Here is a 15317-nt window from a genome sequence, read left to right as displayed (position 1 = left end):
GTTTCCATCCTAACTCTAGTCTTGAAGCTGCCCCCTTTTCTCCCCATCTCCGGACCTGCCCCCACACCCTTCTCTACAAGCTCTAGGTAGCTCTGCTCCATTTCTGCCCTAAGCCTCTCCCCACTGTCTTAGCCCCTGGACCTCTGACCTGCCTCCATCTCCGCCTGTGCAGCCCCTTACAGTTTCCTCCCTTCCCTGCCTGCACCCCTTGCGCTGACCTGGGGACCCTGAGCTGGGAGGGCTGAACAGGCTGGCCAGGCTCTGTGTGCTGGAGGGATCTGCCTAGGGAACCGTGAGCTTCAGGGGAGCAAGAGGGCAAGGGGAGAGGCTTCTCTGGGCTCCGGTCCTTCCTTACAGGACAGCTTTTTAGGCTCCCCAGGCTGCATTCCCCCCCTCCCCACTCGACACGGACAGGAGGTAGTGAAGGAATGAGGCCTGAGGGGAGATGGCCTGTAGGCAGAGTGGAGCTGGAGAAGTGGCAGCTGATGGGCGCCGGGCGGGGGAGGCCAGGCAGCGAAGCGAGCAGGAAAGGGGTGCAGAGGGAGGTGTGGCGGAGAAGGCTGGAAGCTCTGTGAGCGGGTGTCTCCGCCCACGTGAGAGGCAGTGCGATGGTGTGATGACTGAGTGTGACAGCGTGGGGCCGGTGCACGTTGATCATGTCAGGAGCGTTCGGGGGCACAGTGGGGGACAGTCTCGTGGCCTCTGGTTGGGCGTGTCGCTCTATATTTGTATTCCTTGGCCGTGTGGTGTTTGCTGCCAGTTCAGTCTCCTGAGCCTGCGTGGCGGGTGTGACTGTGCTCCCGGGTCCTTCGCTGTGGGTAAGGGCGGCTGCTGTCTCGTCACATAGTCGTGAGAGGCTGTGTGCCCTTCGGAGCAGATGCCTGGGCTTGAGTCCCCACCCCGCCTCGTCCTTGCCCTGTCTTCGTGCGGTTCCCTCATCTCCTGTGCCTCAGTGTCCTCCTCTGCAAGGTGGCATGGGCAGAAGACAGGGGACTGCTGGGGAGGTTCGAGATGATGCACCTAAAGCTCTTAGGGCATTGCCCAGCCCCTAGGAAGCACCATGTCCGGTAATAGCCCGATCGCCCGTGAGTGTCCCCCCGGATGAGTGGATCTGCAGGTGGTCTGTGTCTGCCTCATTGATGACTTCTGTCTCTGTGCCTGTGGGTTTAGGAGACAGGGTTCCCCCAGTGCTGAGGAGAAGGAGCAGGGGGACAGGGAGCGGGGAAGAGTCGCCTTTTCCCCCTCTCAGCAGTTACCCACTGCCTTTGCTGGGTGCTGGGTTACAGACGCCTGGTGCTGTAGAGGGCGGGGCGGGGCGGAGTGGGGCTGGGCCTGGGATGGGGAGCCTGGCAAGGGTGGGGGGCCCTGGAGGAAGTGTGGGAGCCCCGTGCAGGGTAAGCCGGGCACTCAACGGGCTCGAGCCCCCTGGGGCAGCCCCCAAGTCCCCACCTCCCCTGGTGACACATCAGCTCCCACCGCAGCGTCATTAGCAGCTCTCTGAGAGTGGGGAGGCGGCAGCAAAATAAGAGAAAAGCAATTTGACGTTTCTAATAAAGCGTCGCTCCACTTTGCCAAATTAATTTTGACTCCCATAATTATTTGCTGTAGGAGCGGCCTCGTTCTTCCCACCGCCGCCTAATGAGGTAATTGGGGAATTAGGAATTAATGACTTTAACAGAAGTGACAACTGACTTCACGTCGGGAGCAGCTCTGGGAGCTGCCTCTTCCCCCCGGAGTGCACGGCTCTGGGCTTGGCTGCCTCTTAGGAAACGGGGGTGTCCTGCCTTCCAGCTGCCCTGGACGGCCTCTGTTTGTCCGGCTCTCAGACCACTTCCGCTTGCTGACTGCTGTCACCACCTGGCTGAGCCTCGTGGGGAGAAACCCTCAGAGGCGCCCAAGGGGCTGGTGCTGTTGGATTACTCACAGCAGTACTGAGGTCTGCTCCCCTCCTGTGAGGAGCAGACCATCACCCCTTCTCCCTGGATGTCGCCAGTCTGCAGGTGCTGGGTGGGTGCAGCTTGCTAGTACTCTTTGTTAGGCAAGCCCAGCCTCAGTTTCCCTGCTTTGCTGCATCTTTGAAGAGGTGCTGCTATGTGTAGGGCTCTCTGTATGTGTGTGTGGCTTTCCCAGGTTCTAGGAGGGGGAGAAATGGACCCACAGTGGGGAAGGGATAGGGCCTGGATCTTCAGGTAGACCACAGGTGACAGCCTGCTCCCCCACTCTCCCTGCAAACCCCATGCCTGCCTCGTCTGAGCCACCTCCGCCCTCTTTCAGTGCCGCCGAGCCTCCTGACCCTGTTGGATGCAGGAGGTGGCTGCTGAATGGTTCCTCATGCCCAGGCTGGACTGGAACAGTTTTTCAGGAAGACTCCAGGAGTGTAGTGTGTTCTGGGAGGATCTGGGTCCCCCTGACTGTGAGGGAATCTGTGTGAGTGTCTGTCCCAGGTGGAGGAGGGTGTGGGAGCTCAGGAGGCTGAACTCGGGGTACTGCTAGGAAGCACAGGGGAATGGAATAGGGGCTCAGGTTTAGGGCCCAGAGGGCCTTGCGCTGGCTTCTTTAGATGTCTTTGCTCTTGAAGGAAGATTGGTCTCAGTAGCCTCTCAGATCACCCCCAGCTCCAGCACTCTTGAGTTGGTGTCTCCCTAGACTGGTGGGGCAAAGCGGGAGAAGGCACTGGCTTTGGAGTCAGGCCAACTGGGGTTCAAACCTGGGGTCCCTTTCTTATGAGCCATGGAATTTGGGGATATTGTTTACCCTCCCGGGGTCTCAGTTTCCTCCTCAGTGGAACGCGGATGCTGTACATTCCTGAGGGTTGCCGTGGGGGTAAAGGGAGCACGTGTGTGCAGTACCCACAGAGGGCCTGGCACCACTGAGGGCTTCACTGAGGCTCTGGCACCACGGACAGAACTCTTCCTGGACTGGCTCCTGGGCAGCCTGTGCGGGTTTCCCACGAGGCCCTCTCTGAGACCTGGGGCTGGGCGAGTTGCTCAGACTGACTCTCTGCTCCCCTTCTCCAGGCTCAGTCCCTGTCTTTCCTCTTCCTGTCCATTCCCACCTGCCTGCAGCATCCTCTACCCTTATACCCCCATCTCACCGTTCCTTAATGACCCCAACATGGTTTGTCTCCTGGATCTCTTTCTATACCCAACACCCTCCAAAACATGCAACCCAGACCCCCTACCTCTGCCCCCTTGACTGTAGAGGGGCTGCCCCCACACTCAGGCCTGACCTACATGGGCTGATGCCTGCTGATTCCCTGGTGACAAAGCCCCCAGAGACTTGCCCAGTGCTGAGCATTCAGGGGAGGAGAGGCTAGAGCTAGGAGGTGTGTGCGTGGGGGGAAGCCAGACCCTCCCGAGGCACCAGGCTGGCTTCTGTGGACTCCCCTGTTGGTCGTGCCTTAGGGAGGCCTCTACCCTCTGTGCTTCCACTGGTCCTGGCTTGCTCTTGATCATCCCTGTCCGGGGCCTGCAGGCCCAGTGGCCCTTGCGTGGAGTAGGCGCCCCGTAGACATTTGTGAACATTTTGACTGAACCTAAAAAGCAAGAGGCGAGTATGGTCAGCTGACGTGCTCCAGGTTCATGCTCTGCACCCCACAGTGGCTTCTCCAACCTCTCTGAGCCTCAGTTGCTCCCTCTCTCGCGTATGGGGGAGGGGGCAAGCCAACCTCCTTGGGCAGGTGAAAGGGTCCAGTAAAGACAGGGCTGGGAGACGTGTGTTGTAAAGGTGTTAAATGCAGCAGAGCTGGACCGGTGGTAGTCACAGGAGGAGTTCTAGCGGGAGTGAATGGTCGTTCCCTCCCAACCCCTGAACTCTGCCTCCCTGTCTCCAGGACCAGGGCACCGTTGGGGTGATCTTTAACGTGGGCACGGACGACATTACCATCGACGAGCCCAACGCCATCGTGAGCGACGGCAAATACCACGTGGTGCGCTTCACTCGAAGTGGCGGCAACGCCACCTTGCAGGTGGACAGCTGGCCGGTCAACGAGCGGTACCCGGCAGGTAGGCGGCGGGGCGCGGAGGTGTTGGCGGGAGGGGTGAGGCAGGGCGGCCAGGGCTGCCTCCGATAGGAGCGCTGCTGCACCAGGGGCGGGGCTAAGTGGCGAGGCTTCCCGCTGCGGGAAAGGTGTGGCTTGTAGGGGCGGAACCAAGGTGGGGCGGGGCTAAAAGGAAAAAGTGGGATTTGAAGGGTAGGGGCGGGACTGTGGGAGGTCAGCTCGCAGGGGCATGAAACAGCTGAGCCAGGAAGGATGCAAGGGCAGGGTCCCATTTGCTGGTGGGGCATGAGAGAAGCGAAGGAAGGTAGAGGTAAGGAGAGTCTGACGTAAGTGAGGGAAGGATGAGCTGAGAAAAGAGGGACAGGTGGAAATGGGGCGGCAGATGCAGACACCAAAGAGAGAAGATTCAGAAGTAACCCAAAACGGATCTTGGCAAGGAAGCAGGGCTGTTCCCAAGGATAGAACCAAGGCAAGAACCAAGGTCTTTACAAAGAGCAAGTCAAAGGTTCGTATTAGGTGAACTAGATAAAGAGAAGTAACCATGGAGACCTGGAGAAAAGGAACCCCAGTGTGTCAAAGAGTAAGGGACATCGTGAAAGGGAGAGAGCGACAAGTGACAACAAGAGCGAAAAATAGGTCAAGTGCCTCCAACAAGGCTTCGTCAACAGCCTACTGGTCTTAGGTCCTGTGCTAAGCTCCGAGGACACAGGGCGCAGGGAACTCACAGTCGTGGAGGCGGGGGAGCGCAGGGATGCAAACAGATGTGATTCAACAGTGTGACAGCTGTGGTGGCCCAGGGCCCACCGAGGTCTGAGGAGCACAAGGGAAGGACAGGAATGAGGGCCTGAAAGACATGAGGAGGCAGAGACTCTGCCAGAATCTGAGGGAGGCAGAGAAAGAGCCTCAGAGTGAGAGGAAACAAGGGAGGAGCGATGGAGAGATATGGAAATAGTCACCGAGACAGAAGCAGAAACGGAGGCAGCGCCCGGAGTGATGCAGGGAGATACATGGAGCCGCTGTCTCGCAGATGCAGCCAGCAAGAGAAGAGGTGGCCAGAGCCTGGGGAGGGAGACGAAGAGAACCCCAGTGCAGGAGACGACAGAGAGGGGAAGTGGAGGTACCGTAGGAGAACTGCAGGCGCACTGAGATGCGGAGATACAGGCTGAGTGACACTGCAGAGTCATGTGCACGGGGCGACTGAGGAGCAGAGAGATCATGTGCAGGCTCAGCCCCTCTCCTTGGCCAAAGTGATGCCCAGAGAAGCTGCCCCGTGCTGGCTGAGAGGGGCAGAAGGATGTGAGAGGTTCAAGTGTGCAAACCCTCACAGGCCCACTTACACTGGGATGAAAAGGCTCATGTGGGCTTACGGCTCACCGACACATGGGCTTGTACCCAGACACTCTCAGGCAGCCCCTGAAGACAGAACCCCAAAGCCCCCTAATAAATATGGAGACTGACACAAACGCAGGGCAGCCCCAGACACACAAAGACACTGGCAGATATTCACGTGATCAGACAGACATAGAGGGAAAAAGCCCTACAGAGGGATGCCAGCTTACACTGAGGCCTGGGCATGTGTGGGGCAACTCAGGCACATAAACGTTCCCATTGCAAATGCCACAGACACGCCGACACCGACAGGCCAGGCTGTGGGCCTCAGACTTCGCTCTTTCTTAGACACACACCAGGGCAACCTTTGCAGTAGTGAAGACACCAGCCTACACTGGACAGGCCTGGACTCGGGGAGCATGAAGCTTTACGTCAAGCCAGAGCTCCTTCCGTTGGATCCCAGCAGGGCAGATGCAAGATTAGAAGAGTCACACCCGCCCTCCTCTGCTTGGGATCCCTGGCTGGGGTTGGAGAGGCTGTGGGGTGCCTCCTTGACTGCCAAGCAGAGTAACCTGAGGCCTGGTGCCCTGTGAGGGCAGATCACCTACAAAAGCGAGTGTCACCCCGAGCGACACCAGCAGGCCAGAGTAGGGTGTGCCTGGTCCAGACTCTCAGGAAGTACAGACACGCAGCCCAGGGACCCCCAAGTCAACAGGACCTGGCTTTTCATCCTGCATCTGCTACTGACAAGCTGTGTGACCTTGGACAAGTCATCTAGTGCCTCTGCATCTCAGTTTCTACCTCTGAAAGTTGGGGATGATATCTGCATCATAGCCATACTGTGAGAGTTCCATGAGATGACCTAAGGAAAGTGCTAGAATGGCATGGCATAGCAGAGGTGCTGTGTAAATGTAACCTTGTTAGAATTGTGTGTGCCAGTGAGGCAGACATACATTCTTCCCTCCCTCTCAGGACACACATACGGACAAATATATGACCACACAGACAGACACACACATACACACAACTATCCGGTGGGAGAAGGTGATGCCCCCTGCCCTCCTGCCTCTGCGCCTTCTCCCTCCCCTGCCCCGCTTCTGCCGTCTGGCTGCTGCTCTCCTCCTCCAGACTCTTCTGGGGCCCCTCCCAGCCCCAGCCCAGTGCTGTGCTGCCTCGAACAGAACACAGGACTCTGCCGGTCACTCGCCAGCTGCAGCTCGATGGGGGCTCCCCCTGGGCGAGGACTGGATTTCGTCTTTGCATCTCCAGCACCCAGCACCAAGAGTAGAGAAGACACTCAGGAGATGTTTGTTGAGCGACTAAACGAGTGGATGATCCATTTTTGTCTAAAACACAAGTGACCTGACTGTGGATTCAGAGTCTGTGGAACCTTTGGGAGGGGAGGGTCTCACTGCCTCGTAAGCATCCAGGGAGACCCCATCCCTGCTGGAGTGAACACACCACAGGAGGTTCATGGGAGGTGAACACAGGCAGGCCCAGGCCCAGGTCTCGCTGGGCAGGTAGTGCGGTCGTGCAGTGAGACATAAGAAGGAAAACGCCCCCAGAGTGCATGTTATTGAAGATCGTGTCAGTGATTTCAATGGGTAGAGTGGCCAGGTGCCCAAAGGAAATAACTTCCATTTCCACAGCTACAGTTTGGGGTCACCCACAGCCTTGGGGGAGAGCTCACAGAACACACACACACAGACAGACAGACAGACAGACAGACAGACACACACACACACACATCCTCCTTCCTCGCTGTGAGCAGAGAACAGTTGTGTATGGACGGGCAGCCAGGATTGAGAGGAGGAAGGCTCAGGTTGGGGCTGGGATGGGTCCCCAGGGCTGTAACGAAGCGGGGACCTGAGTGGAGAGGAGTCCGAGGGTCTTGGGGTGAAAACGAGAGAGAGGGGGATGAGAGCAAGGTGCCGCCAGGCGGAGGAGGGCCGTGGATGGCTGCAGGGAGCCCGGGGGTGGGCCGGGGTGACAGAGGAGGCGAGATGCAAGGGTTGGGCGGGGCAGCTGGGGCGCTGTGACCAGGGTGAGAAGCCGGGAAGTGTCTTCAGTGAGAGCGGTGGGGGCTTGGCGGGGGAAGTGCAGGTGGAAACCAGTGGTGGGGTGGGGTGTGGTGTGGGGTTGGAGGTGAGGGGAAGCTGGGAGTTCATCACAGAACCTGAAGGGAACCGAGGGGACTTCGAGAAGTGTTTTAAATCTCACTGTTAAATGTGTGTGCCGGACCACCCCCTAAACGCCGCATAAACCCCCGCTTAACCCGCCCCTCCCACTTCTAAACCGCCCTCTAAACGCAGTAACCAGCTGGGTCGCTAAGGCCTTCCACCCCTAACTTAAACCTGCTAAATGCCCCTCCCTGCCCCTCTACCCCACTCTGGGATGGGGAAGGAAGCGGGCAGACAGAGAAACCTGTTTAACCTCTGACCTTTGACCTTCCAGCTGCCTCTTCTTCCATTCCCCTTTCCTTTTCTTCCTTGTTCCCTCTTTTTCTTCGGGTGGCTCCTGCCCCCAGGATGGGGCTGGCTCTGCCTGGGAGCCTAGGGAGGGGGACCGGAGGGCGGACGAGGGACCGACGTTTCTTCTCCCGCCTTGGGTGGACCTGCCCTCTCTCCGTGGGATGTGGCCGCTTACTCTGAGTCTCCTGAGAAATGCATAATTACTTTTCTAACTCCTTTGGACTTCGCCGCCTGAGAAACCTACTGTCTTTCTAAACTTTTCCAAGGAAACTTTGATAACGAGCGCCTGGCGATTGCTAGACAGAGAATCCCCTACCGGCTTGGTCGAGTAGTTGATGAGTGGCTGCTCGACAAAGGTAATTAACCAGAATTAATTAATTAATTAATTAACTTTAAAAACACTATCTTAAAGGTGCAGAGCTCTCTCTTTCCCCATCCGAGCCTTCCCCATCGCCCACCCCCTAGTAAAAGGACGATTGTCCGGCCAGGGTGCTCCCTTCCTCTTTGGGGTCATGGGTCCGTGGCTTCTAGAGGAGTGGTTGGGGCAGGGGTGGGGCTCTTCCTAGACGTGGGAGAGCTCAGTCTCTTCCTAAACCTGTGATGGGAATAGGGTCATCGAGGAGATGCTAAACCCCTCCAGGAAGGCAGGGTGAAGTGCAGGTGGGGAGGGGGCTGCCCTGTTGGCTCAGAGGTTTAGTCGAGGGCCGACTGAGGACCACAGCACGCTGGGCAGCAGACAGCTTTGGGAAGCAGAGGGTGGTGGTCCTAGGATCCCAAGGAGGGATAGGAAGACCTCACAGGGCTCATCTGAGGAGAAAAGGGAGGAGTGGGGTGGGGGGCTTCAGATCCTACTGGAAAGATCAAGAGCGCCTGTGGGCCCACTGTCTCTGGAAGGGGCCCACCTGGGTCCAGAAGGTCTCAGATGCAGTGGAGGTTGGGGGGAGACTAAGAAGTAGGGGAGAGGTGGCATCTCAGGAGGATTTCTGTGCCCGCTGAGCTGATGAGGAAGACAGAACAGCTGGCTAAGAGGCGCTGCTGGGTGTGAGGGAGGAGGGAGAAGGCCACTTGTCACCAAGGGAAGTTGGGGTCAAGGGCAAAGCCATCCCATTCCCTTTGGAGAGGGGGCGAGCTCTGTACCTCTAAGGCTAAACTCTAGGGGGGAAGTAACACTGTTAAACCTCCACCTAACCAGCTGATAACTGTGCTTTTAAATGTCCACTGGGGCCTGCCCCAACTAAAACCCCCAATGTCACTTCCAGCCCCCCACATGGCCAGCGGGGACTAAACATACTGATAACCAGATATGATAAATCCGTAGCAGGACAAAAAGTTAAAGGGACTGTAACAGATATCGCTAAAACCTACAGCCCCCAGCCACACTGGGCTGCTCTCTCCAGCGGGGTGAACTTTAACCCTTTGAGGAGTTCATGGTGGGTGGGGCCCCAGGGGCCTAGTTGGCTCACCCATGTAGCTTCCTCCCCATTACCCACCTCCCTCTCCCAGAATCAGAGAGGCTAAGGGAGCAGCTTGGGCTGAGGCTGGGACGACTTGTGACCCCAAGGGTAAGGAGAGCTGGACAGGCCAGGGAGAGGGGTCTGGGGGGCGGGCCTTGTGGTCCAGTTGGGAGAAGAGCTTCTGCTGGTGGTTTGGAACCCCAGTCCTGCTTTGCTCCTGCAAGGCTGTATCTTCTCTTTAGGCCTCTGGTTCCCCTTCTAGAAAGTGCAGGATTGGGCCATGTTCTCTAGTATTTCCCAGAGCGTGGCATGGCCTTGGTCAAGGCATCGGCTCCCTCCTCGGGGAGACAGGGACAGTGATCCCGGCTCAGCCTGCCTCACACGGGGTGCCATGAGGATGAGATGAAACGAGGAGCAGGAAAGCATTGGAGAACCAAAGCTGGGCATTCTTGGAGAGATTACTTTACCATCAGCTCCTAGTATGTGGTAGGTTCTCAATAAATATTTATTGAGTGAATCCATTTTTCCAGTTCCAAAACGTATCCTGTGAAGCATAAGTCCCATGAGATGCTTCTTGATAAAGAGATTTGTGGTTAAAAAAAGGAAGAAGAAGAAAGAGAGAGAGAGACTTGTGGTAAAATGAGCTTGAGAAATCAGAATCCTGTTTCTTCCTCTTGGAGAGGCGTATGAACATGCAATTTAATAAAGGCTCTGAGAAGTCCTGCGAGAGAGAAACCTCTTGTTTAATTATGAAATGTTTGTTTTCCAAACTCATTTGACCACTGTGAACCTTCTCCTCTTTGTTTTTCTCCTAATTCCCGCGTGCTGGTAGAAACTGGACACAGTGATCCTCAGGGCCTCTCTGGTCCTGTGTTGAACTGCCACTCACTAGTTCTCAGCTTCTGTGGGCTCCGGCTGCCCCCTCTGGAAGATGATGGCCCTGCTCCAGGGCTGAGGGAGGTACTGGGCAGAAGGAGGGCTGCAGGAGGAGGAGAGGCTGAGCAGAGGGCCTGAGCAGACACACCCATGGCCGATCATTGGCCAGAGGCCAGACAGATGGCTGGGGGTCCCAGAGGTCTGGGTGTTCCGGGGAACCCGTTTCCAGCAGGAGTGTGGGTTTCACAAGTTGGACTGTCCTCAGCCCAGGTTTCAGGGCAGGGCTTATAGGCACCTAACTCTAAACCAGATCTTTAACGAGGTACTAACCAGAGGCTAACAAGGGCTAAGCCAGGCCTTAAACCCCCAGCGCCAGCAGCTGAAGGTCCAGGGGAGCAGGGGGCAACCTAGTACTTCCTCTGCCCACCTCCCCCCACAAAATAAGCAACATCAAAACCAAAGTTAAATCTAAACTTAAACATAATAAATATCTTTTCTAAAAACCAAACCAAAGCAACAAACTCAGAGGGTTAAACTGACCCCCAGATCCACTAAAACCAAACAGAACAGCCAAAGCCCACCCAGGTGGGAATTCTGAGGTGTCACTGCTGAGTGAGGAGCGAGGTTGGAGCTGGAGTGGTTTTTTTGGCTGTCAGCGAGCGAAGCAAGGTCCCTTTAACATTTTCCAACTCTGTGCTTGCACACCCTGGCGGGGAGGAAGGACTCTGTTCTCCAGGGTGTGATCCCCAGGCTGTGGCTGAGCCTCGAGGGGAGGAGGGGAGCCTGGCCAGAGGTCCGAGGGCCGGGTGGTGGCTGGGAGGGCTGAGTGTGGTCCACGTGGCTGCTCCTAGCCTCACGCATGCTGGCCCTCCCCCCACGCACTGTCCGCCCGGGCCTCACCTCCATCCCTGCCCTGACACGCACTGACCACGTGGCCTGGCAGTCGCCTCCTCCGTTTCTGCCTTTTTATCTCCTCTGTCTGCTGCTTCCGAGGGCTCCGTGGCTTGGGGCTGGACACGGGGTGTGGGAAGTTGGGGGGGAGCAGAGAGGGAAGATGGGGATCCAACTGAAGGGAAAGAAGGGGGCGATGACCCCAGAGCAAGAGAGGAGGGGGGGTGGGAAGGCCAGAGGCCTGAGCATGGTGGGGAGAGTGGGGAGCTGGGCCCCCTTTCCCAGCCCATGTGTGCCCTGGGCCCCTTCCCCTCCAGGGTCCCTGCTGGCTGGACCGGGCTAGTGGCTGACGAGGACTTTCCCTTTGGTGTCTGCCCCTTCCTCGTTTCTCCCTCCCCACCCAACCCCTACTTGCTGGTTTCCACCTCCACCCCTTTCCCCGCCTTGGACACCCCCTCCTTCTCCATCCCCTTTCTGGTCTCCCCCTACTGCCTGTCCCCTCTCTGTCACCCTCCCCACCCCCCAGGCCGCCAGCTGACCATCTTCAACAGCCAGGCTGCCATCAAGATCGGGGGCCGGGATCAGGGCCGCCCCTTCCAGGGCCAGGTGTCCGGCCTCTACTACAATGGGCTCAAGGTGCTGGCGCTGGCCGCCGAGAGCGACCCCAACGTGCGGACCGAGGGCCACCTGCGCCTGGTGGGGGAGGGGCCGTCCGTGCTACTCAGCGCGGAGACCACGGCCACCACCCTGCTGGCCGACATGGCCACCACCATCATGGAGACCACCACCACCATGGCCACGACCACCACGCGCCGGGGCCGCTCCCCCACGCTGAGGGACAGCACCACCCAGGTGAGGGCCCCTTCAGCGGCCGGACGAGGGGCGGGGATTCAGGTGGGCGTAGGGCTGACGTCTGCCTAGCAACCCCAGCGCCCGGGAAGCTCTGAGGGGTCGGTGGTTTAGATGGAGCCGGCAAGGTCTCCTTTCTTGAAGTGCTTGTCACCCTGGGAACCAGGGATGTCATAGATGTGGAGGGGACCACTCTTTCTAGGGGGACCATTCCCAGAGTCGAGGGGAAGTTAGGTACCCTAGCTAGACCAGGGAAGACCATCCCGACCTATGAGAGAGGCACTGCTATAGGAGGAGAGCACAGCTGGGAAGGAAGGCTTCCTGGAGAAGGCATTCCAGGCCTCTGCTTGATGCTTCTACCTGGAGAGATGGGTGAAGCCCCAGAGAGACCAAATTGGGCTGGGGGATGGAATGACCCCTGCTACCTGCCTAGTAATGAAGGCTACACTTGGCGTTGTGTGGGCATCGAGGGGGAGACAGGGGAAGCCAGGATGGCACCGCTCTGGGCAGGGCACAGAGGTGACAGCGCTGGAGGGGTCAGCGGCTCACCCGGCAGCGGCCCTTCTCCAGAGGCTGGTGGAGGCCGGGGCAGCCTCTCCCTGATGGCTGGTGTCCTTGCGGTGGCACTGCCAGCCCACTCCCGTCACAAGCCCTCTCCGTGTGACCCTGAGTAGACGCCACCGTGTAGCAGGCCTCAGTGTCCTCCGAGCCTGCGGCTCAGAGCCAGGCAGTGCAGATAGTCCCCTGGGGCTTTACCTCCCTCCCCCCGGCGTGCCCCACCTGCTGAGATGCTCTCCCCGGGTCAGGTTTGAGTTCATCTCCTCTTGCACCCAGGGGAGCACCCGAGGGGGCTGTATCTGAGAATGAGGCTCTGCTGGGACAGGAGAGGCCTGACTTTCCCGGTGGCCAAAGCTGACTGAGCATATGTGACTCACCAAGGCAGCCCCGGGTGCAGCTGAGTTTTCTAGCTGTTGCTGTCGGTCACTGATGGCCTGTGAGTGGGGGTTCGCACCTGGCACACTGGACCTTGCTTAAGGGCCCTGCTCCCTCTGCCCAAGCCACTCCTGTCCCCCATTGCCAATGGCTGCGGGCCTCTGGGCCTGGCGGGACATCTGTCGTCCCAGGTGAGAGAGGGGCTGGGTCAGTCATGGGGACAGGTCCTACCTCCACCACCAGCCTGAAGTTTCTGTAAATGAGGGCTGGGCTCTCTGAGCTCCCATCCACTCATCCCTGCCAGTCTGTGCGGAAGGGGCCTGGATCTGGCTGACAGCCTTGTCCAGGCAAGAGAGTCAAGCCTGAACCGCCTTCCTTTCTGCCTTCAGAGCCAAGAAAATTGAGGGGACCCGAATGCCAGGCCTTACCCCAGGGAGCGGGGAGCCCTGGGAAAAAGGCGTGGCTCTAGCCAAGGCTGGGCACTGGCCATACCCCGTGCCTGATGGCAAAAAGGACATCCAGTCTCACGTGAGGCCTTGGGCAGACCGTCTAGGCAGGAGAGAGGGGTGGGGTTGTAGGGGTCACAGCTGTGTGGTGGAGCCTGAGGCCGGGAGAGAAGCAGAAGGAAAAGTAGTCTTCCAGGCCCCACCTTGCCCTTCGGTGAGGGCTGCAGAGTCCTGAGATCAGGGGGTGGGGAAGAAGTGGGATGTGACTGGTTCACCCCTTACCCAGCCCAGACTCCTCCCATCATTGACCTTCGACCTGGCCTGCTCCCTCCACCGAAGTCTTTAATTCCCTTCCTGCTTGGAGTTTGGGTTTCCCTCCTTGGGTTTCTTCCCTGTCACCCCCTGTGTATCCCCCCTCCCCTTACACTCACTCATCTTGGGGATTCTCTTTCTTTGCAATCAGGAGGAGAGAAAATGCTGACAAAGTCAACTCCCGTTGTCATGGCAACCACAGCCCTAATTATTGTGTGCAGCCCGGTTCCCGGGCTCCAGGAAGGGGGTTGGAAGAGAGATGAGGCTGGTGGGGTGGTGAGGCTGGGACCGAGAAACCCCCCAGGTTGTGCTCTGCCCATGCCAGCCTCCAGAGACCCCTGTGCCTCACCTCCCTGCCACCCTTGGACCCTCTTGCGCTGGTCTTGCAGTCACAGGTCCGGCTTGAGTCCCCCCAGCTTCCCAGAAATAAAAGGCACAACATGTGCTGTTTCATTGATCCCCAGGAGCACGGGAGCTGCTGCAGGGCAGGGCTGTTCAGTCAGCCTTGCTTTGCATGGGGAAGGTGGAGGCCCCTGGGTCACCCAGCAAGCTATGAGAGCTGGGGTGTGGACCAGGGTGTGTGTCTCTGCCCAGGGCCCATCCCCCATCCTGTCCCATAACTCAGGAGGTGGCCGTGGGGCCTGCTGACCCACCCTGGAATCCTCCTCTTTCCCCCCCACCCTCCTCTCGCCCCCCAGAACACAGATGACCTCCTGGTGGCCTCGGCCGAGTGCCCGAGCGATGACGAGGACCTGGAGGAGTGTGAACCCAGTACTGGTGAGTGCCTTTCCCCCCTCCCCTGCCCCGGGCCCACTGCGACGCTGAGGGGAGGGGGGCGACTGTCCCTGCCCCCGGCCCAAGCCCTGCCAGAGGCCTGCTGCCAGGCCTTAATTTTCCTGATAGCTTCCCCTCCTTCCTGCCATTATCAGCAGGCCCCGTGAGTGCTCCCTGGTGAGGCAGGTTTTGGCCTTTTGGTGCCACAGCCCTCAGAGGTAGTGTAGTGAGGTCCTTAGCTTGGGGTTCTAAGGTTGAGGGCCAAGGGATGCCAGGAGGGAAAGAGGGAGAATTTACCCTAAGATGAGTAACTGCAGGTCCCATGAGTCCTTATGGTGTATTGGAGGATGGAGTGTGGGGATGGGGAATGCAGGCCTAGGAACTACAATTCCCATCAGCTCTTGGGTTCAGAACTGCAATTCACATCAGTCCTTGAGGCCTAGTGTTCCCTTGGTCACTAGAAGAGGAGGTCTCTGCTGGCTCCTGAACCCTCCTCACTCCCAGTCTCAGGGAGGTGGCCAGACAATCCTGGGGCTCCCTGGCCAAGCTGGGGGAGTTAGGTGGGAGGTGCCCCAGCCAGGCATTAGGTCCCCAGGGAGATTGGGCCTGGGGAGCTGCTCTGGGAGGAGAGCAGAGTTGGGAGGGAAGGCTTCCTGGAGGAGGCATTCCAGGCCTCTGCTTGATGCTTCTAGCTGGAAAGAAGGGTGCAGCCCCACAGAAAGAGACCAGATTGGCAAAGCAGGGGTGGGCCTTGAGTGCCAACCGAGAAGTATGGGGTGTGGAGCGGCACAGTGGGTGCACGTGAGCGGGAGGGTGGCAGCTGGGAGGAGCTGAGTTCCTCGTATGTGAGGCCAGCAGTGGGAATGGAGAAACTGAATGTGGCCTATAGGAGCACGTGGGCCTTGGTGGTGGCCTGGATGAGCTCCCAGGAGCCTCATCTCTTGCTTGGGTTTTGCAGAGACTGCTACCCGTTACTTTGCAA

General features: G+C 58.4%; 1 protein-coding gene across 9 annotated transcripts in view; it reads left to right on the top strand.

The window, feature by feature from the left end:
• Positions 1-15317, top strand: part of NRXN2 (neurexin 2) — a 99750-nt gene that overhangs the window by 72179 nt on the left and 12254 nt on the right. For 6 of the 9 annotated variants that reach the window (XM_065936542.1, XM_065936543.1, XM_065936541.1 and 3 more), the window contains 4 exons: positions 3833-4004; positions 8067-8156; positions 11548-11873; positions 14260-14338. In XM_065936542.1, the coding sequence (XP_065792614.1) occupies positions 3833-4004; positions 8067-8156; positions 11548-11873; positions 14260-14338 (667 nt within the window). The remainder of the gene's footprint in view (positions 1-3832; positions 4005-8066; positions 8157-11547; positions 11874-14259; positions 14339-15317) is intronic. The other 3 variants (XM_065936539.1, XM_065936544.1, XM_065936546.1) reach the window with 1 other exon arrangement.

This window comes from Muntiacus reevesi, chromosome 5 (assembly GCF_963930625.1).
Source record: "Muntiacus reevesi chromosome 5, mMunRee1.1, whole genome shotgun sequence".
NCBI lineage: Eukaryota > Metazoa > Chordata > Mammalia > Artiodactyla > Cervidae > Muntiacus > Muntiacus reevesi.
This window is presented reverse-complemented; position numbering and strand designations above follow the sequence as displayed.